The sequence below is a fragment of the Ascaphus truei genome, chromosome 6 (genome assembly GCF_040206685.1).
Source record: "Ascaphus truei isolate aAscTru1 chromosome 6, aAscTru1.hap1, whole genome shotgun sequence".
Classification (NCBI taxonomy): Eukaryota; Metazoa; Chordata; class Amphibia; order Anura; family Ascaphidae; genus Ascaphus; species Ascaphus truei.
The window spans coordinates 49657193-49680811 of record NC_134488.1 but is presented as its reverse complement, the minus strand read 5'-3'; the positions used below and the strand labels follow the sequence as shown (position 1 = coordinate 49680811).

The 23619-nt window shown below is 54.5% G+C and overlaps 1 protein-coding gene across 5 annotated transcripts in view; it reads right to left on the bottom strand.

Moving 5' to 3' along the window:
* Positions 1-3722: 3722 nt before the first annotated feature.
* CEP164 (centrosomal protein 164) overlaps positions 3723-23619 on the bottom strand; it is a 98833-nt gene continuing 78936 nt past the window's right edge. For 2 of the 5 annotated variants that reach the window (XM_075604235.1, XM_075604232.1), the window contains one exon: positions 3723-4020. In XM_075604235.1, coding sequence (XP_075460350.1) covers positions 3946-4020 — 75 coding nt within the window. In that variant the 3' untranslated portion in view covers positions 3723-3945. The remainder of the gene's footprint in view (positions 4021-23619) is intronic. The other 3 variants (XM_075604231.1, XM_075604233.1, XM_075604236.1) reach the window with 3 other exon arrangements.

Here is a 23619-nt window from a genome sequence, read left to right as displayed (position 1 = left end):
GAGAGAGAACACGGGGGAGAGAGAGAACACGGGGGAGAGAGAGAACACGGGGGTGAGAACACAGGGGAGAGAGAGAGCACGGGGGAGAGAGAGAGAGAGAACACGGGGGAGAGAGAGAACACGGGGGAGAGAGAGAACACGGGGGAGAGAACACGGGGGAGAGAGAGGAGCACGGGGGAGAGAGAGAGAGAGAGAACACGGGGGAGAGAGAGAACACGGGGAGAGAGAGAACACGGGGAGAGAACACGGGGGAGAGAGAGAGCACGGGGGAGAGAGAGAGCACGGGGGAGAGAGAGAACACGGGGGAGAGAACACGGGAGAGAGAGACACGGGGGAGAGAGAGAACACGGGGAGAGAACACGGGGGAGAGAGAGAGCACGGGGAGAGAGAGAACACGGGAGAGAACACGGGGGAGAGAGAGAGCACGGGGGAGAGAGAGAACACGGGGGAGAGAGAGAACACGGGGGAGAGAGAGAACACGGGGGAGAGAGAGAACACGGGGGAGAGAACACGGGGAGAGAGAGAGCACGGGGGAGAGAGAGAACACGGGGGGGAGAGAGAACACGGGGGAGAGAGAGCACACAGGGGAGAGAGAGAGAGCACGGGGGAGAGAGAGAGAGAGCGCACGGGGGAGAGAGAGAACACGGGGGAGAGAGAGAGCACGGGGGAGAGAGAGAACACGGGGGAGAGAACACGGGGGAGAGAAGAGAGCACGGGGGAGAGAGAGAACACGGGGGAGAGAGAGAACACGGGGGAGAGAGAGCACACAGGGAGAGAGAGAGAGCACGGGGGAGAGAGAGAGAGAGCGCACGGGGGAGAGAGAGAACACGGGGGAGAGAGAGAGCACGGGGGAGAGAACACGGGGGAGAGAACACGGGGGAGAGAGAGAACACGGGGGAGAGAGAGAACACGGGGGAGAGAGAGAACACGGGGAGAGAGAGAGCACGGGGGAGAGAGAGAACACGGGGGAGAGAGAGAGCACGGGGGAGAGAGAGAACACGGGGGAGAGAACACGGGGGAGAGAGAGAGCACGGGGGAGAGAGAGAACACGGGGGAGAGAGAGAACCACGGGGGAGAGAGAGCACACAGGGGAGAGAGAGAGAGCACGGGGGAGAGAGAGAGAGAGCGCACGGGGGAGAGAGAAAGCGCACGGGGGAGAGAGAGAGCGCACGGGGGAGAGAGAGAGAGAGCGCACGGGGGAGAGAGAAAGCGCACGGGGGAGAGAGAGAGCGCACGGGGGAGAGAGAGAGCGCACGGGGAGAAAGAGCGCACGGGGGAGAGAGAGAGAGCACGGGGGAGAGAGAGAGAGCACGGGGGAGAGAGAGAGAGCACGGGGGAGAGAGAGAGCGCACGGGGAGAGAGAGCGCGCACGGGGGAGAGAGAGAGAGCGCGCATGGGGGAGAGAGAGAGAGAGCGCACGGGGAGAGAGAGAGAGAGCGCACGGGGGAGAGAGAGAGCGCACGGGGGAGAGAGAGAGCGCACGGGGGAGAGAGAGAGCGCACGGGGGAGAGAGAGAGAGCGCACGGGGGAGAGAGAGCGCACGGGGGAGAGAGAGAAAGCGCACGGGGGAGAGAGAGAGAGCGCACGGGGGAGAGAGAGAGAGTGCGCACGGGGGAGGAGAGAGAGAGCGCGCACGGGGGAGAGAGAGAGAGAGCGCGCACGGGGGAGAGAGAGAACACGGGGAGAAAGAGAGAGCGCAAGGGGGAGAGAGAGCGCACGGGGGCGAGAGAGAGAGAGCGCACGGGGGAGAGAGAGAGAGAGAGCACGGGGGAGAGAGAGAGCACGGGGGAGATAGAGAGAGCGCACGGGGGAGAGAGCGAGCGCACGGGGGAGAGAGAGAGCACGGGGAGAGAGAGCACGGGGAGAGAGAGAGAGCACGGGGGAGAGAGAGAGAGCACGGGGGAGAGAGAGAGCACGGGGGAGAGAGAGAGAGCACGGGGGAGAGAGAGAGAACACGGGGAGAGAGAGAACACGGGGGAGAGAACACGGGGGAGAGAGAGAACACGGGGGAGAGAGAGAACACGGGGGAGAGAACACGGGGGAGAGAGAGAACACGGGGAGAGAGAGAACACGGGGGAGAGAGAGAGTGCACGGGGGAGAGAGAGAGCACGGGGGAGAGAGAGAACACGGGGGAGAGAGAGAACACGGGGGAGAGAGAGAACACGGGGAGAGAGAGAACACGGGGGAGAGAGAGAACACGGGGGAGAGAACACGGGGGAGAGAGAGAGCACGGGGGAGAGAGAGAGAGAGAACACGGGGGAGAGAGAGAACACGGGGGAGAGAGAGAACACGGGGGAGAGAGAGAGCACGGGGGAGAGAGAGAGCACGGGGAGAGAGAGAACACGGGGGAGAGAACACGGGGGAGAGAGAGAACACGGGGGAGAGAGAGAGCACGGGGGAGAGAACACGGGGGAGAGAACACGGGGGAGAGAGAGAGCACGGGGGAGAGAGAGAGAACACGGGGGAGAGAGAGAGCACGGGGGAGAGAGAGAACACGGGGGAGAGAACACGGGGGAGAGAACACGGGGGAGAGAGAGAGCACGGGGGAGAGAGAGAACACGGGGGAGAGAGCACGGGGGAGAGAGAGAACACGGGGGAGAGAGCACGGGGGAGAGAGAGAGCACGGGGGAGAGAGAGAACACGGGGAGAGAACACGGGGGAGAGAGAGAGCACGGGGAGAGAGAGAACACGGGGGAGAGAGAGAACACGGGGGAGAGAGAGAACACGGGGGAGAGAGAGAGCACGGGGGGGAGAGAGAGAACACGGGGGGAGAGAGAGAACACGGGGGAGAGAGAGAACACGGGGGAGAGAGAGAACACGGGGGAGAGAGAGAGCACGGGGGAGAGAACACGGGGGAGAGAGAGAGCACGGGGGAGAGAGAGAGCACGGGGGAGAGAGAGAACACGGGGGAGAGAACACGGGGGAGAGAGAGAACACGGGGGAGAGAGAGAACACGGGGGAGAGAGAGAACACGGGGGAGAGAGCACGGGGGAGAGAGAGAGCACGGGGGAGAGAGAGAGCACGGGGAGAGAGAGAGCACGGGGGGAGAGAGAGCACGGGGGAGAGAGAGAGCACGGGGGAGAGAGAGCACGGGGGAGAGAGAGAGCACGGGGGAGAGAGAGAGCACGGGGGAGAGAGAGCACGGGGGAGAGAGAGAGCACGGGGGAGAGAGAGAGCACGGGGGAGAGAGAGAGCACGGGGGGAGAGAGAGCACGGGGGGAGAGGGCACGGGAGAGAGAGGGCACGGGGGGGAGAGAGAGCACAGGGGAGAGAGAGAGAGAGAACACGGGGCAAAGAGAGAGAGAGAACATGGGGGAGAGAGAGAGAGAACACGGGGAAGAGAGAGAAAAAATACAGGGGGGGAGAGAGCACGGGGGGGAGAGAGCACGGGGGAGAGAGAGAGCACGGGGGAGAGAGAGAGCACGGGGGAGAGAGAAAGAGACACGGGAGAGAGAGGGCACGGGAGAGAGAGGGCACGGGAGAGAGAGGGCACGGGAGAGAGAGGGCACGGGAGAGAGAGAGAGGGCACGGGAGGGAGAGAGAGGGCACGGGAGAGAGAGAGAGGGCACGGGAGAGAGAGAGAGGGCACGAGAGAGAGAGGGCACGGGAGAGAGAGAGAGGGCACGGGAGAGAGAGAGAGAGAGGGCACGGGAGAGAGAGAGAGGGGGCACGGGAGAGAGAGAGAGGGGGCACGGGAGAGAGAGGAGAGCAAGAGAGACTTTGCTCTGTGTATGAAGACACCTGAGAGGCCATGTACTGATTCAGAGCGCGTGAAAGACAGAGCGACGAGACAGAGCAAGAGCGAGTGAGACAGAGAGAGTGAGACAGAGAGAGTGAGAGAGAGCGAGTGAGAGAGAGCGAGTGAGAGAGAGCGAGTGAGGGAGAGACAGAGCGAGAGAGAAAGCGGCTCCTATCAGTGATACTCCCTGATCAGGCCGCCCCCACTTACTCGCCCACATTGATATCATCTTCCTGGTTCTGTGTTGGAGACGGGGAGTGTCCGGGGGGCTCCGTGTGCTGCTGGGGGGGAGACAGGGGTCACCTCTGATAGTATCTGCAGTGCTGTACATAATATTCTGTATGCACAGGTCCCACAGAGCTGACAATCTAATGCAAATCTGAGGAACGGGGATGTGAGATGTGGGATGTGACACTGGGATGTGGGATGTGACACTGGGATGTGACACTGGGATGTGGGATGTGACACTGGGATGTGGGATGTGACACTGGGATGTGGGATGTGACACTGGGATGTGGGATGTGGGATGTGACACTGAGATGTGGGATGTGACACTGGGATGTTAGATGTGACACTGAGATGTGGGATGTGACACTGAGATGTGATATGTGACACTGGGATGTGGGATGTGGGATGTGACACTGAGATGTGGGATGTGACACTGGGATGTTAGATGTGACACTGAGATGTGGATGTGACACTGAGATGTGGGATGTGACACTGAGATGTGGGATGTGACACTGAGATGTGGGATGTGACACTGGGATGTGGGATGTGACACTGGGATGTGACACTGGGATGTGGGATGTGACACTGGGATGTGGGATGTGACACTGGGATGTGAGATGTGACACTGGGATGTGGGATGTGACACTGAGATGTGGGATGTGACACTGGGATGTGTGATGTGACACTGGGATGTGACACTGGGATGTGGGATGTGACACTGGGATGTGGGATGTGACACTGGGATGTGAGATGTGACACTGGGATGTGGGATGTGACACTGGGATGTGACACTGGGATGTGGGATGTGACACTGGGATGTGGGATGTGACACTGGGATGTGACACTGGTATGTTTGATGTGACACTGGGATGTGAGATGTGACACTGGGATGTGGGATGTGACACTGGGATGTGACACTGGGATGTGGGATGTGACACTGGGATGTGGGATGTGACACTGGGATGTGAGATGTGACACTGGGATGTGGGATGTGACACTGGGATGTGGGATGTGACACTGGGATGTGACACTGGTATGTTTGATGTGACACTGGGATGTGAGATGTGACACTGGGATGTGGGATGTGACACTGGGATGTGACACTGAGATGTGGGATGTGAGATGTGACACTGGGATGTGATATGTGACACTGGGATGTGACACTGGGATGTGGGATGTGACACTGGGATGTGAGATGTGACACTGGGATGTGGGATGTGACACTGGGATGTGGGATGTGACACTGGGATGTGGGATGTGACACTGGGATGTGACACTGGGATGTGGGATGTGACACTGGGATGTGAGATGTGACACTGGGATGTGGGATGTGACACTGGGATGTGGGATGTGGGATGTGACACTGGGATGTGGGATGTGACACTGGGATGTGGGATGTGAGATGTGACACTGGGATGTGGGATGTGACACTGGGATGTGGGATGTGGGATGTGACACTGGGATATGGGATGTGACACTGGGATGTGACACTGAGATGTGACACTGGGATGTGGGATGTGACACTGGGATGTGGGATGTGACACTGAGATGTGACACTGGGATGTGGGATGTGACACTGGGATGTGAGATGTGACACTGGGATGTGACACTGGGATGTGACACTGGGATGTGGGATGTGACACTGGGATGTGACACTGAGATGTGACACTGGGATGTGGGATGTGACACTGGGATGTGGGATGTGACACTGGGATGTGACACTGGGATGTGAGATGTGACACTGGGATGTGAGATGTGACACTGGGATGTGGGATGTGACACTGGGATGTGGGATGTGACACTGGGATGTGGGATGTGACACTGGGATGTGACACTGGGATGTGGGATGTGACACTGGGATGTGAGATGTGACACTGGGATGTGACACTGGGATGTGGGATGTGACACTGGGATGTGAGATGTGACACTGGGATGTGGGATGTGACACTGGGATGTGGGATGTGACACTGGGATGTGGGATGTGACACTGGGATGTGACACTGGGATGTGGGATGTGACACTGGGATGTGAGATGTGACACTGGGATGTGAGATGTGACACTGGGATGTGACACTGGGATGTGACACTGGGATGTGACACTGGGATGTGGGATGTGACACTGGGATGTGGGATGTGACACTGGGATGTGGGATGTGACACTGGGATGTGGGATGTGACACTGGGATGTGGGATGTGACACTGGGATGTGAGATGTGACACTGGGATGTGGGATGTGACACTGGGATGTGAGATGTGACACTGGGATGTGACACTGGGATGTGACACTGGGATGTGACACTGGGATGTGGGATGTGACACTGGGATGTGAGATGTGACACTGGGATGTGGGATGTGACACTGGGATGTGGGATGTGACACTGGGATGTGGGATGTGACACTGGGATGTGGGATGTGACACTGGGATGTGACACTGGGATGTGGGATGTGACACTGGGATGTGAGATGTGACACTGGGATGTGGGATGTGACACTGGGATGTGAGATGTGACACTGAGATGTGGGATGTGACACTGGGATGTGAGATGTGACACTGGGATGTGGGATGTGACACTGGGATGTGGGATGTGACACTGGGATGTGGGATGTGGGATGTGACACTGGGATGTGGGATGTGACACTGGGATGTGAGATGTGACACTGGGATGTGACACTGAGATGTGGGATGTGACACTGGGATGTGATATGTGACACTGGGATGTGGGATGTGACACTGGGATGTGGGATGTGACACTGGGATGTGAGATGTGACACTGGGATGTGGGATGTGGGTTGTGACACTGGGATGTGGGATGTGACACTGGGATGTGAGATGTGACACTGGGATGTGGGATGTGACACTGGGATGTGGGATGTGACACTGGGATGTGAGATGTGACACTGGGATGTGGGATGTGGGTTGTGACACTGGGATGTGGGATGTGACACTGGGATGTGAGATGTGACACTGGGATGTGGGATGTGACACTGGGATGTGGGATGTGACACTGGGATGTGAGATGTGACACTGAGATGTGGGATGTGGGTTGTGACACTGGGATGTGGGATGTGACACTGGGATGTGAGATGTGACACTGGGATGTGGGATGTGACACTGGGATATGGGATGTGACACTGGGATGTGACACTGGGATGTGGGATGTGACACTGGGATATGGGATGTGACACTGGGATGTGGGATGTGACACTGGGATGTGACACTGAGATGTGACACTGGGATGTGGGATGTGACACTGGGATGTGGGATGTGACACTGGGATGTGGGATGTGACACTGGGATGTGACACTGGATGTGGGATGTGACACTGGGATGTGAGATGTGACACTGGGATGTGGGATGTGACACTGGGATGTGGGATGTGACACTGGGATGTGGGATGTGACACTGGGATATGGGATGTGACACTGGGATGTGGGATGTGACACTGGGATGTGACACTGAGATGTGACACTGGGATGTGGGATGTGACACTGGGATGTGGGATGTGACACTGGGATGTGGGATGTGACACTGGGATGTGAGATGTGACACTGGGATGTGGGATGTGGGATGTGACACTGGGATGTGGGATGTGACACTGGGATGTGAGATGTGACACTGGGATATGGGATGTGACACTGGGATGTGACACTGGGATGTGAGATGTGACACTGGGATGTGACACTGGGATGTGAGATGTGACACTGGGATGTGAGATGTGACACTGGGATGTGGGATGTGACACTGGGATGTGGGATGTGGGATGTGACACTGGGATGTGGGATGTGACACTGGGATGTGAGATGTGACACTGGGATATGGGATGTGACACTGGGATGTGACACTGGGATGTGAGATGTGACACTGGGATGTGACACTGGGATGTGAGATGTGACACTGGGATGTGAGATGTGACACTGGGATGTGAGATGTGACACTGGGATGTGACACTGGGATGTGAGATGTGACACTGGGATGTGAGATGTGACACTGGGATGTGACACTGGGATGTGACACTGGGATGTGGGATGTGACACTGGGATGTGGGATGTGACACTGGGATGTGGGATGTGACACTGGGATGTGGGATGTGAGATGTGACACTGGGATGTGGGATGTGACACTGGGATGTGACACTGGGATGTGGGATGTGACACTGGGATGTGGGATGTGACACTGGGATGTGACACTGGGATGTGATATGTGACACTGGGATGTGACACTGGGATGTGGGATGTGACACTGGGATGTGGGATGTGACACTGGGATGTGGGATGTGACACTGGGATGTGGGATGTGACACTGGGATGTGACACTGGGATGTGGGATGTGACACTGGGATGTGGGATGTGACACTGGGATGTGAGATGTGACACTGGGATGTGACACTGGGATGTGGGATGTGACACTGGGATGTGGGATGTGAGATGTGACACTGGGATGTGACACTGGGATGTGGGATGTGGGATGTGACACTGGGATGTGGGATGTGACACTGGGATGTGAGATGTGACACTGAGATGTGGGATGTGACACTGGGATGTGAGATGTGACACTGGGATGTGGGATGTGACACTGGGATGTGGGATGTGACACTGGGATGTGATATGTGACACTGGGATGTGACACTGGGAAGTGGGATGTGACACTGGGATGTGGGATGTGGGTTGTGACACTGGGATGTGGGATGTGACACTGGGATGTGGGATGTGACACTGGGATGTGACACTGGGATGTGACACTGGGAAGTGGGATGTGACACTGGGATGTGGGATGTGGGTTGTGACACTGGGATGTGGGATGTGACACTGGGATGTGGGATGTGGGTTGTGACACTGGGATGTGGGATGTGACACTGGGATGTTAGATGTGACACTGGGATGTGGGATGTGACACTGGGATGTGATATGTGACACTGGGATGTGACACTGGGAAGTGGGATGTGACACTGGGATGTGGGTTGTGACACTGGGATGTGGGATGTGGGTTGTGACACTGGGATGTGGGATGTGACACTGGGATGTTAGATGTGACACTGGGATGTTAGATGTGACACTGGGATGTGGGATGTGGGTTGTGACACTGGGATGTGGGATGTGGGATGTGGGTTGTGACACTGGGATGTGACACTGGGATGTTAGATGTGACACTGGGATGTGGGATGTGACACTGGGATGTGGGATGTGACACTGGGATGTGGGATGTGACACTGGGATGTGACACTGGGATGTGGGATGTGGGATGTGACACTGGGATGTGACACTGGGATGTGACACTGGGATGTGGGATGTGAGATGTGACACTGGGATATGACACTGGGATATGGGATGTGACACTGGGATGTGAGATGTGACACTGGGATATGACACTGGGATATGGGATGTGACACTGGGATGTGGGATGTGGGTTGTGACACTGGGATGTGGGATGTGACACTGGGATGTTAGATGTGACACTGGGATGTGGGATGTGACACTGGGATGTGGGATGTGACACTGGGATGTGGGATGTGACACTGGGATGTGACACTGGGATGTGGGATGTGGGATGTGACACTGGGATGTGACACTGGGATGTGACACTGGGATGTGGGATGTGAGATGTGACACTGGGATGTGACACTGGGATGTGGGATGTGACACTGGGATGTGATATGTGACACTGGGATGTGAGATGTGACACTGGGATGTGGGATGTGACACTGGGATGTGGGATGTGACACTGGGATGTGACACTGGGATGTGGGATGTGACACTGGGATGTGGGATGTGACACTGGGATGTGAGATGTGACACTGGGATGTGGGATGTGACACTGGGATGTGGGATGTGACACTGGGATGTGGGATGTGACACTGGGATGTGAGATGTGACACTGGGATGTGGGATGTGACACTGGGATGTGGGATGTGACACTGGGATGTGGGATGTGACACTGGGATGTGAGATGTGACACTGGGATGTGGGATGTGACACTGGGATGTGACACTGGGATGTGACACTGGGATGTGGGATGTGACACTGGGATGTGATATGTGACACTGGGATGTGAGATGTGACACTGGGATGTGGGATGTGACACTGGGATGTGGGATGTGACACTGGGATGTGGGATGTGGGATGTGACACTGGGATGTTAGATGTGACACTGGGATGTGGGATGTGACACTGGGATGTGGGATGTGACACTGGGAAGTGGGATGTGACACTGGGATGTGGGATGTGACACTGGGATGTGATATGTGACACTGGGATGTGGGATGTGGGTTGTGACACTGGGATGTGGGATGTGACACTGGGATGTTAGATGTGACACTGGGATGTGGGATGTGACACTGGGATGTGGGATGTGGGATGTGACACTGGGATGTGGGATGTGACACTGGGATGTGAGATGTGACACTGGGATGTGAGATGTGACACTGGGATGTGGGATGTGAGATGTGACACTGGGATGTGAGATGTGACACTGGGATGTGGGATGTGACACTGGGATGTGGGATGTGACACTGGGATGTGGGATGTGACACTGGGATGTGACACTGGGATGTGGGATGTGACACTGGGATGTGACACTGGGATGTGACACTGGGATGTGGGATGTGACACTGGGATATGACACTGGGATATGGGATGTGACACTGGGATGTGATATGTGACACTGGGATGTGACACTGGGATGTGGGATGTGACACTGGGATGTGACACTGGGATGTGACACTGGGATGTGGGATGTGAGATGTGACACTGGGATATGACACTGGGATATGGGATGTGACACTGGGATGTGATATGTGACACTGGGATGTGACACTGGGATGTGGGATGTGACACTGGGATGTGATATGTGACACTGGGATGTGAGATGTGACACTGGGATGTGGGATGTGACACTGGGATGTGACACTGGGATGTGGGATGTGACACTGGGATGTGGGATGTGACACTGGGATGTGGGATGTGACACTGGGATGTGGGATGTGACACTGGGATGTGGGATGTGACACTGGGATGTGGGATGTGACACTGGGATGTGACACTGGGATGTGAGATGTGACACTGGGATGTGAGATGTGACACTGGGATGTGGGATGTGACACTGGGATGTGGGATGTGACACTGGGATGTGGGATGTGACACTGGGATGTGGGATGTGACACTGAGATGTGGGATGTGACACTGGGATGTGACACTGGGATGTGGGATGTGACACTGGGATGTGACACTGGGATGTGGGATGTGACACTGGGATGTGGGATGTGACACTGGGATGTGACACTGGGATGTGGGATGTGACACTGGGATGTGGGATGTGACACTGGGATGTGACACTGGGATGTGGGATGTGACACTGGGATGTGGGATGTGACACTGGGATGTGATATGTGACACTGGGATGTGAGATGTGACACTGGGATGTGGGATGTGACACTGGGATGTGGGATGTGACACTGAGATGTGACACTGGGATGTGGGATGTGACACTGGGATGTGGGATGTGACACTGGGATGTGACACTGGGATGTGGGATGTGACACTGGGATATGGGATGTGACACTGGGATGTGACACTGGGATGTGGGATGTGACACTGGGATGTGGGATGTGACACTGGGATGTGACACTGGGATGTGGGATGTGACACTGGGATGTGGGATGTGACACTGGGATGTGATATGTGACACTGGGATGTGAGATGTGACACTGGGATGTGGGATGTGACACTGGGATGTGGGATGTGACACTGAGATGTGACACTGGGATGTGGGATGTGACACTGGGATATGGGATGTGACACTGGGATGTGACACTGGGATGTGGGATGTGACACTGGGATATGGGATGTGACACTGGGATGTGACACTGGGATGTGGGATGTGACACTGGGATGTGAGATGTGACACTGGGATGTGGGATGTGACACTGGGATGTGACACTGGGATGTGGGATGTGACACTGGGATGTGACACTGGGATGTGGGATGTGACACTGGGATATGGGATGTGACACTGGGATGTGACACTGGGATGTGGGATGTGACACTGGGATATGGGATGTGACACTGGGATGTGACACTGGGATGTGGGATGTGACACTGGGATGTGAGATGTGACACTGGGATGTGGGATGTGACACTGGGATGTGACACTGGGATGTGGGATGTGACACTGGGATGTGGGATGTGACACTGGGATATGGGATGTGACACTGGGATGTGGGATGTGACACTGGGATGTGGGATGTGACACTGGGATGTGGGATGTGACACTGGGATGTGGGATGTGACACTGAGATGTGGGATGTGACACTGGGATGTGACACTGGGATGTGGGATGTGACACTGGGATATGGGATGTGACACTGGGATGTGACACTGGGATGTGGGATGTGACACTGGGATGTGGGATGTGACACTGGGATGTGACACTGGGATGTGGGATGTGACACTGGGATGTGGGATGTGACACTGGGATGTGGGATGTGACACTGGGATGTGGGATGTGACACTGGGATGTGATATGTGACACTGGGATGTGAGATGTGACACTGGGATGTGGGATGTGACACTGGGATGTGGGATGTGACACTGGGATGTGGGATGTGGGATGTGACACTGGGATGTGGGATGTGACACTGAGATGTGGGATGTGACACTGGGATGTGACACTGGGATGTGGGATGTGACACTGGGATATGGGATGTGACACTGGGATGTGACACTGGGATGTGGGATGTGACACTGGGATATGGGATGTGACACTGGGATGTGACACTGGGATGTGAGATGTGACACTGGGATGTGGGATGTGACACTGGGATGTGGGATGTGACACTGGGATGTGATATGTGACACTGGGATGTGAGATGTGACACTGGGATGTGGGATGTGACACTGGGATGTGGGATGTGACACTGGGATGTGGGATGTGGGATGTGACACTGGGATGTGACACTGGGATGTGGGATGTGACACTGGGATATGGGATGTGACACTGGGATGTGACACTGGGATGTGGGATGTGACACTGGGATATGGGATGTGACACTGGGATGTGACACTGGGATGTGGGATGTGACACTGGGATGTGAGATGTGACACTGGGATGTGGGATGTGACACTGGGATGTGACACTGGGATGTGGGATGTGACACTGGGATGTGGGATGTGACACTGGGATATGGGATGTGACACTGGGATGTGGGATGTGACACTGGGATGTGACACTGGGATGTGAGATGTGACACTGGGATGTGGGATGTGACACTGGGATGTGGGATGTGACACTGGGATGTGAGATGTGACACTGGGATGTGAGATGTGACACTGGGATGTGGGATGTGACACTGGGATGTGACACTGGGATGTGGGATGTGACACTGGGATGTGACACTGGGATGTGGGATGTGACACTGGGATGTGACACTGGGATGTGGGATGTGACACTGGGATGTGACACTGGGATGTGGGATGTGACACTGGGATGTGAGATGTGACACTGGGATGTGGGATGTGACACTGGGATGTGACACTGGGATGTGGGATGTGACACTGGGATGTGGGATGTGACACTGGGATGTGGGATGTGACACTGGGATGTGGGATGTGACACTGGGATGTGGGATGTGACACTGGGATGTGATATGTGACACTGGGATGTGAGATGTGACACTGGGATGTGGGATGTGACACTGGGATGTGGGATGTGACACTGGGATGTGGGATGTGACACTGGGATGTGGGATGTGACACTGGGATGTGGGATGTGACACTGGGATGTGGGATGTGACACTGAGATGTGGGATGTGACACTGGGATGTGACACTGGGATGTGGGATGTGACACTGGGATATGGGATGTGACACTGGGATGTGACACTGGGATGTGGGATGTGACACTGGGATATGGGATGTGACACTGGGATGTGACACTGGGATGTGGGATGTGACACTGGGATGTGAGATGTGACACTGGGATGTGGGATGTGACACTGGGATGTGACACTGGGATGTGGGATGTGACACTGGGATGTGGGATGTGACACTGGGATGTGAGATGTGACACTGGGATGTGGGATGTGACACTGGGATGTGAGATGTGACACTGGGATGTGACACTGGGATGTGGGATGTGACACTGGGATGTGGGATGTGACACTGGGATGTGAGATGTGACACTGGGATGTGGGATGTGGGATGTGACACTGGGATGTGAGATGTGACACTGGGATATGGGATGTGACACTGGGATGTGACACTGGGATGTGGGATGTGACACTGGGATGTGGGATGTGACACTGGGATGTGGGATGTGACACTGGGATATGGGATGTGACACTGGGATGTGACACTGGGATGTGGGATGTGACACTGGGATATGGGATGTGACACTGGGATGTGGGATGTGACACTGGGATGTGAGATGTGACACTGGGATGTGAGATGTGACACTGGGATGTGACACTGGGATGTGGGATGTGACACTGGGATGTGAGATGTGACACTGGGATGTGAGATGTGACACTGGGATGTGAGATGTGACACTGGGATGTGGGATGTGACACTGGGATGTGAGATGTGACACTGGGATGTGGGATGTGACACTGGGATGTGAGATGTGACACTGGGATGTGGGATGTGACACTGGGATGTGGGATGTGACACTGGGATGTGAGATGTGACACTGGGATGTGAGATGTGACACTGGGATGTGAGATGTGACACTGGGATGTGACACTGGGATGTGAGATGTGACACTGGGATGTGGGATGTGACACTGGGATGTGGGATGTGACACTGGGATGTGGGATGTGACACTGGGATGTGACACTGGGATGTGGGATGTGACACTGGGATGTGGGATGTGACACTGGGATATGGGATGTGACACTGGGATGTGAGATGTGACACTGGGATGTGGGATGTGACACTGGGATGTGGGATGTGGGATGTGACACTGGGATGTGAGATGTGACACTGGGATGTGAGATGTGACACTGGGATGTGGGATGTGGGATGTGACACTGGGATGTGAGATGTGACACTGGGATATGGGATGTGACACTGGGATGTGACACTGGGATGTGGGATGTGACACTGGGATGTGGGATGTGACACTGGGATGTGGGATGTGACACTGGGATATGGGATGTGACACTGGGATGTGACACTGGGATGTGGGATGTGACACTGGGATATGGGATGTGACACTGGTATGTGGGATGTGACACTGGGATGTGAGATGTGACACTGGGATGTGAGATGTGACACTGGGATGTGACACTGGGATGTGGGATGTGACACTGGGATGTGAGATGTGACACTGGGATGTGGGATGTGACACTGGGATGTGAGATGTGACACTGGGATGTGGGATGTGACACTGGGATGTGACACTGGGATGTGGGATGTGACACTGGGATGTGACACTGGGATGTGACACTGGGATGTGACACTGGGATGTGAGATGTGACACTGGGATGTGAGATGTGACACTGGGATGTGAGATGTGACACTGGGATGTGGGATGTGACACTGGGATGTGACACTGGGATGTGGGATGTGACACTGGGATGTGAGATGTGACACTGGGATATGGGATGTGACACTGGGATGTGATACTGGGATGTGGGATGTGACACTGGGATGTGACACTGGGATGTGAGATGTGACACTGGGATGTGACACTGGGATGTGGGATGTGACACTGGGATGTGGGATGTGACACTGGGATGTGGGATGTGACACTGGGATATGGGATGTGACACTGGGATGTGAGATGTGACACTGGGATGTGACACTGGGATGTGACACTGGGATGTGGGATGTGACACTGGGATGTGAGATGTGACACTGGGATGTGACACTGGGATGTGACACTGGGATGTGGGATGTGACACTGGGATGTGAGATGTGACACTGGGATGTGACACTGGGATGTGACACTGGGATGTGGGATGTGACACTGGGATGTGACACTGGGATGTGAGATGTGACACTGGGATGTGATATGTGACACTGGGATGTGGGATGTGAGATGTGACACTGGGATGTGATATGTGACACTGGGATGTGGGATGTGACACTGGGATGTGACACTGGGATGTGGGATGTGACACTGGGATGTGACACTGGGATGTGAGATGTGACACTGGGATGTGGGATGTGACACTGGGATGTGAGATGTGACACTGGGATGTGGGATGTGACACTGGGATGTGGGATGTGACACTGGGATGTGGGATGTGACACTGGGATGTGACACTGGGATGTGGGATGTGACACTGGGATGTGGGATGTGACACTGGGATGTGACACTGGGATGTGATATGTGACACTGGGATGTGAGATGTGACACTGGGATGTGACACTGGGATGTGGGATGTGACACTGGGATATGGGATGTGACACTGGGATGTTAGATGTGACACTGGGATGTGACACTGGGATGTGATATGTGACACTGGGATGTGGGATGTGACACTGGGATGTGACACTGGGATGTGGGATGTGGGATGTGACACTGGGATGTGGGATGTGACACTGGGATGTGGGATGTGACACTGGGATGTGGGATGTGACACTGGGATGTGGGATGTGACACTGGGATGTTAGATGTGACACTGGGATGTGATATGTGACACTGGGATGTGGGATGTGACACTGGGATGTGGGATGTGACACTGGGATATGGGATGTGACACTGGGATGTGACACTGGGATGTGGGATGTGACACTGGGATATGGGATGTGACACTGGGATGTGAGATGTGACACTGGGATGTGGGATGTGACACTGGGATGTGGGATGTGACACTGGGATGTGACAATGGGATGTGGGATGTGACACTGGGATGTGGGATGTGACACTGGGATGTGACACTGGGATGTGACACTGGGATGTGATATGTGACACTGGGATGTGGGATGTGACACTGGGATGTGACACTGGGATGTGGGATGTGACACTGGGATGTGGGATGTGACACTGGGATGTGGGATGTGACACTGGGATGTGGGATGTGACACTGGGATGTGGGATGTGAGATGTGACACTGGGATGTGACACTGGGATGTGACACTGGGATGTGGGATGTGACACTGGGATGTGACACTGGGATGTGGGATGTGACACTGGGATGTGACACTGGGATGTGGGATGTGACACTGGGATGTGGGATGTGACACTGGGATGTGATATGTGACACTGGGATGTGACACTGGGATGTGACACTGGGATATGGGATGTGACACTGGGATGTGGGATGTGACACTGGGATGTGGGATGTGACACTGGGATGTGGGATGTGACACTGGGATGTGGGATGTGACACTGGGATGTGATATGTGACACTGGGATGTGACACTGGGATGTGGGATGTGACACTGGGATGTGAGATGTGACACTGGGATGTGAGATGTGACACTGGGATATGGGATGTGACACTGGGATGTGGGATGTGACACTGGGATGTGGGATGTGACACTGGGATGTGGGATGTGACACTGGGATGTGATATGTGACACTGGGATGTGATATGTGACACTGGGATGTGAGATGTGACACTGGGATGTGGGATGTGACACTGGGATGTGACACTGGGATGTGGGATGTGACACTGGGATGTGGGATGTGACACTGGGATGTGGGATGTGACACTGGGATGTGGGATGTGACACTGAGATGTGGGATGTGAGATGTGACACTGGGATGTGAGATGTGACACTGGGATGTGACACTGGGATGTGATATGTGACACTGGGATGTGGGATGTGACACTGGGATATGACACTGGGATATGGGATGTGACACTGGGATGTGATATGTGACACTGGGATGTGGGATGTGACACTGGGATGTGAGATGTGACACTGGGATGTGATATGTGACACTGGGATGTGACACTGGGATGTGATATGTGACACTGGGATGTGACACTGGGATGTGATATGTGACACTGGGATGTGGGATGTGACACTGGGATGTGGCACTGGGATGTGGGATGTGACACTGGGATGTGAGATGTGACACTGGGATGTGGGATGTGACACTGGGATGTAATATGTGACACTGGGATGTGACACTGGGATGTGATATGTGACACTGGGATGTGGGATGTGACACTGGGATGTGGGATGTGGGATGTGACACTGGGATGTGGGATGTGACACTGGGATGTGATATGTGACACTGGGATGTGACACTGGGATGTGATATGTGACACTGGGATGTGACACTGGGATGTGATATGTGACACTGGGATGTGACACTGGGATGTGATATGTGACACTGGGATGTGATATGTGACACTGGGATGTGACACTGGGATGTGATATGTGACACTGGGATGTGACACTGGGATGTGATATGTGACACTGGGATGTGGGATGTGACACTGGGATGTGACACTGGGATGTGGGATGTGACACTGGGATGTGACACTGGGATGTGACACTGGGATGTGATATGTGACACTGGGATGTGACACTGGGATGTGATATGTGACACTGGGATGTGACACTGGGATGTGGGATGTGACACTGGGATGTGGGATGTGACACTGGGATGTGACACTGGGATGTGGGATGTGACACTGGGATGTGGGATGTGACACTGGGATGTGATATGTGACAATGGGATGTGACACTGGGATGTGGGATGTGACACTGGGATGTGATATGTGACACTGGGATGTGAGATGTGACACTGGGATGTGAGATGTGACACTGGGATGTGAGATGTGACACTGGGATATGGGATGTGACACTGGGATATGGGATGTGACACTGGGATGTGAGATGTGACACTGGGATATGGGATGTGACACTGGGATGTGACACTGGGATGTGAGATGTGACACTGGGATATGGGATGTGACACTGGGATGTGACACTGGGATGTGGGATGTGACACTGGGATGTGAGATGTGACACTGGGATGTGGGATGTGACACTGGGATGTGAGATGTGACACTGGGATGTGGGATGTGACACTGGGATGTGGGATGTGACACTGGGATGTGACACTGGGATGTGGGATGTGACACTGGGATGTGAGATGTGACACTGGGATGTGGGATGTGACACTGGGATGTGGGATGTGACACTGGGATGTGGGATGTGACACTGGGATGTGGGATGTGACACTGGGATGTGGGATGTGACACTGGGATGTGACACTGGGATGTGGGATGTGACACTGGGATGTGGGATGTGACACTGGGATGTGAGATGTGACACTGGGATGTGACACTGGGATGTGACACTGGGATGTGGGATGTGACACTGGAATGTGGGATGTGACACTGGGATGTGGGATGTGACACTGGGATGTGGGATGTGACACTGGGATGTGAGATGTGACACTGGGATGTGGGATGTGACACTGGGATATGGGATGTGACACTGGGATGTGGGATGTGACACTGGGATGTGAGATGTGACACTGGGATGTGAGATGTGACACTGGGATATGGGATGTGACACTGGGATATGGGATGTGACACTGGGATGTGATATGTGACACTGGGATGTGGGATGTGAGATGTGACACTGGGATATGGGATGTGACACTGGGATGTGGGATGTGACACTGGGATGTGACACTGGGATGTGGGATGTGACACTGGGATGTGTGATGTGACACTGGGATGTGGGATGTGGGATGTGACACTGGGATGTGACACTGGGATGTGATATGTGACACTGGGATGTGTGATGTGACACTGGGATGTGGGATGTGGGATGTGACACTGGGATGTGACACTGGGATATGGGATGTGACACTGGGATGTGATATGTGACACTGGGATGTGGGATGTGACACTGGGATATGGGATGTGACACTGGGATGTGGGATGTGACACTGGGATGTGGGATGTGACACTGGGATGTGGGATGTGGGATGTGACACTGGGATGTGACACTGGGATGTGATATGTGACACTGGGATGTGACACTGGGATGTGATATGTGACACTGGGATGTGAGATGTGACACTGGGATATGGGATGTGACACTGGGATGTGGGATGTGACACTGGGATGTGGGATGTGACACTGGGATGTGGGATGTGACACTGGGATGTGGGATGTGACACTGGGATGTGGGATGTGACACTGGGATGTGGGATGTGACACTGGGATGTGATATGTGACACTGGGATGTGACACTGGGATGTGAGATGTGACACTGGGATGTGACACTGGGATGTGGGATGTGACACTGGGATGTTAGATGTGACACTGGGATGTGAGATGTGACACTGGGATGTGGGATGTGACACTGGGATGTGAGATGTGACACTGGGATATGGGATGTGACACTGGGATGTGGGATGTGACACTGGGATATGGGATGTGACACTGGGATGTGAGATGTGACACTGGGATGTGGGATGTGACACTGGGATGTGAGATGTGACACTGGGATGTGAGATGTGACACTGGGATGTGAGATGTGACACTGGGATGTGACACTGGGATGTGACACTGGGATGTGATATGTGACACTGGGATGTGATATGTGACACTGGGATGTGGGATGTGACACTGGGATGTGGGATGTGACACTGGTATGTTTGATGTGACACTGGGATGTGGGATGTGACACTGGGATGTGGGATGTGACACTGGGATGTGACACTGGGATGTGGGATGTGACACTGGGATGTGGGATGTGACACTGGGATGTGACACTGGGATGTGGGATGTGACACTGGGATGTGGGATGTGACACTGGGATGTGGGATGTGACACTGGGATGTGGGATGTGACACTGGGATGTGGGATGTGACACTGGGATGTGACACTGGGATGTGAGATGTGACACTGGGATGTGAGATGTGACACTGGGATGTGACACTGGGATGTGGGATGTGACACTGGGATGTGGGATGTGACACTGGGATGTGGGATGTGACACTGGGATGTGGGATGTGACACTGGGATGTGGGATGTGACACTGGGATGTGGGATGTGACACTGGGATGTGGGATGTGACACTGGGATGTGGGATGTGACACTGGGATGTGGGATGTGACACTGGGATGTGGGATGTGACACTGGGATGTGGGATGTGACACTGGGATGTGGGATGTGACACTGGGATGTGGGATGTGACACTGGGATGTGGGATGTGACACTGGGATGTGGGATGTGACACTGGGATGTGGGATGTGACACTGGGATGTGGGATGTGACACTGGGATGTGGGATGTGACACTGGGATGTGGGATGTGACACTGGGATGTGAGATGTGACACTGGGATGTGGGATGTGGGATGTGACACTGGGATGTGAGATGTGACACTGGGATGTGACACTGGGATGTGGGATGTGACACTGGGATGTGAGATGTGACACTGGGATGTGGGATGTGGGATGTGACACTGGGATGTGAGATGTGACACTGGGATGTGACACTGGGATGTGGGATGTGACACTGGGATGTGAGATGTGACACTGGGATGTGACACTGGGATGTGAGATGTGACACTGGGATGTGGGATGTGACACTGGGATGTGACACTGGGATGTGGGATGTGACACTGGGATGTGACACTGGGATGTGGGATGTGACACTGGGATGTGATATGTGACACTGGGATGTGACACTGGGATGTGGGATGTGACACTGGGATATGGGATGTGACACTGGGATGTGGGATGTGACACTGGGATGTGAGATGTGACACTGGGATGTGATATGTGACACTGGGATGTGGGATGTGACACTGGCATGTGGGATGTGACACTGGGATGTGGGATGTGACACTGGGATGTAATATGTGACACTGGGATGTGGGATGTGACACTGGGATGTGACACTGGGATGTGGGATGTGACACTGGGATGTAATATGTGACACTGGGATGTGAGATGTGACACTGGGATGTGAGATGTGACACTGGGATGTGACACTGGGATGTGGGATGTGACACTGGGATGTGGGATGTGACACTGGGATGTGAGATGTGACACTGAGATGTGACACTGGGATGTGGGATGTGACACTGGGATGTGAGATGTGACACTGGGATGTGAGATGTGACACTGGGATGTGAGATGTGACACTGGGATGTGGGATGTGACACTGGGATGTGACACTGGGATGTGAGATGTGACACTGGGATGTGGGATGTGACACTGGGATATGGGATGTGACACTGGGATATGGGATGTGACACTGGGATGTGGGATGTGACACTGGGATGTGGGATGTGACACTGGGATGTGGGATGTGACACTGGGATATGGGATGTGACACTGGGATATGGGATGTGACACTGGGATGTGGGATGTGACACTGGGATGTGAGATGTGACACTGGGATGTGAGATGTGACACTGGCATGTGACACTGGGATGTGGGATGTGACACTGGGATGTGACACTGGGATGTGACACTGGGATGTGACACTGGGATGTGGGATGTGACACTGGGATGTGAGATGTGACACTGGGATGTGACACTGGGATGTGGGATGTGACACTGGGATGTGGGATGTGACACTGGGATGTGGGATGTGACACTGGGATGTGACACTGGGATGTGAGATGTGACACTGGGATGTGACACTGGGATGTGAGATGTGACACTGGGATGTGAGATGTGACACTGGGATGTGAAATGTGACACTGGGATGTGACACTGGGATGTGAGATGTGACACTGGGATGTGACACTGGGATGTGGGATGTGACACTGGGATGTGAGATGTGACACTGGGATGTGACACTGGGATGTGAGATGTGACACTGGGATGTGGGATGTGACACTGGGATGTGGGATGTGACACTGGGATATGGGATGTGACACTGGGATGTGAGATGTGACACTGGGATGTGACACTGGGATGTGGGATGTGACACTGGGATGTGACACTGGGATGTGACACTGGGATGTGGGATGTGACACTGGGATGTGGGATGTGACACTGGGATGTGACACTGGGATGTGGGATGTGACACTGGGATGTGGGATGTGACACTGGGATGTGGGATGTGACACTGGGATATGGGATGTGACACTGGGATGTGGGATGTGACACTGGGATGTGAGATGTGACACTGGGATGTGGGATGTGACACTGGGATGTGGGATGTGACACTGGGATATGGGATGTGACACTGGGATATGGGATGTGACACTGGGATGTGGGATGTGACACTGGGATGTGAGATGTGACACTGGGATGTGAGATGTGACACTGGCATGTGACACTGGGATGTGGGATGTGACACTGGGATGTGACACTGGGATGTGACACTGGGATGTGACACTGGGATGTGGGATGTGACACTGGGATGTGAGATGTGACACTGGGATGTGACACTGGGATGTGGGATGTGACACTGGGATGTGGGATGTGACACTGGGATGTGGGATGTGACACTGGGATGTGACACTGGGATGTGAGATGTGACACTGGGATGTGACACTGGGATGTGAGATGTGACACTGGGATGTGAGATGTGACACTGGGATGTGAAATGTGACACTGGGATGTGACACTGGGATGTGAGATGTGACACTGGGATGTGACACTGGGATGTGGGATGTGACACTGGGATGTGAGATGTGACACTGGGATGTGACACTGGGATGTGAGATGTGACACTGGGATGTGGGATGTGACACTGGGATGTGGGATGTGACAC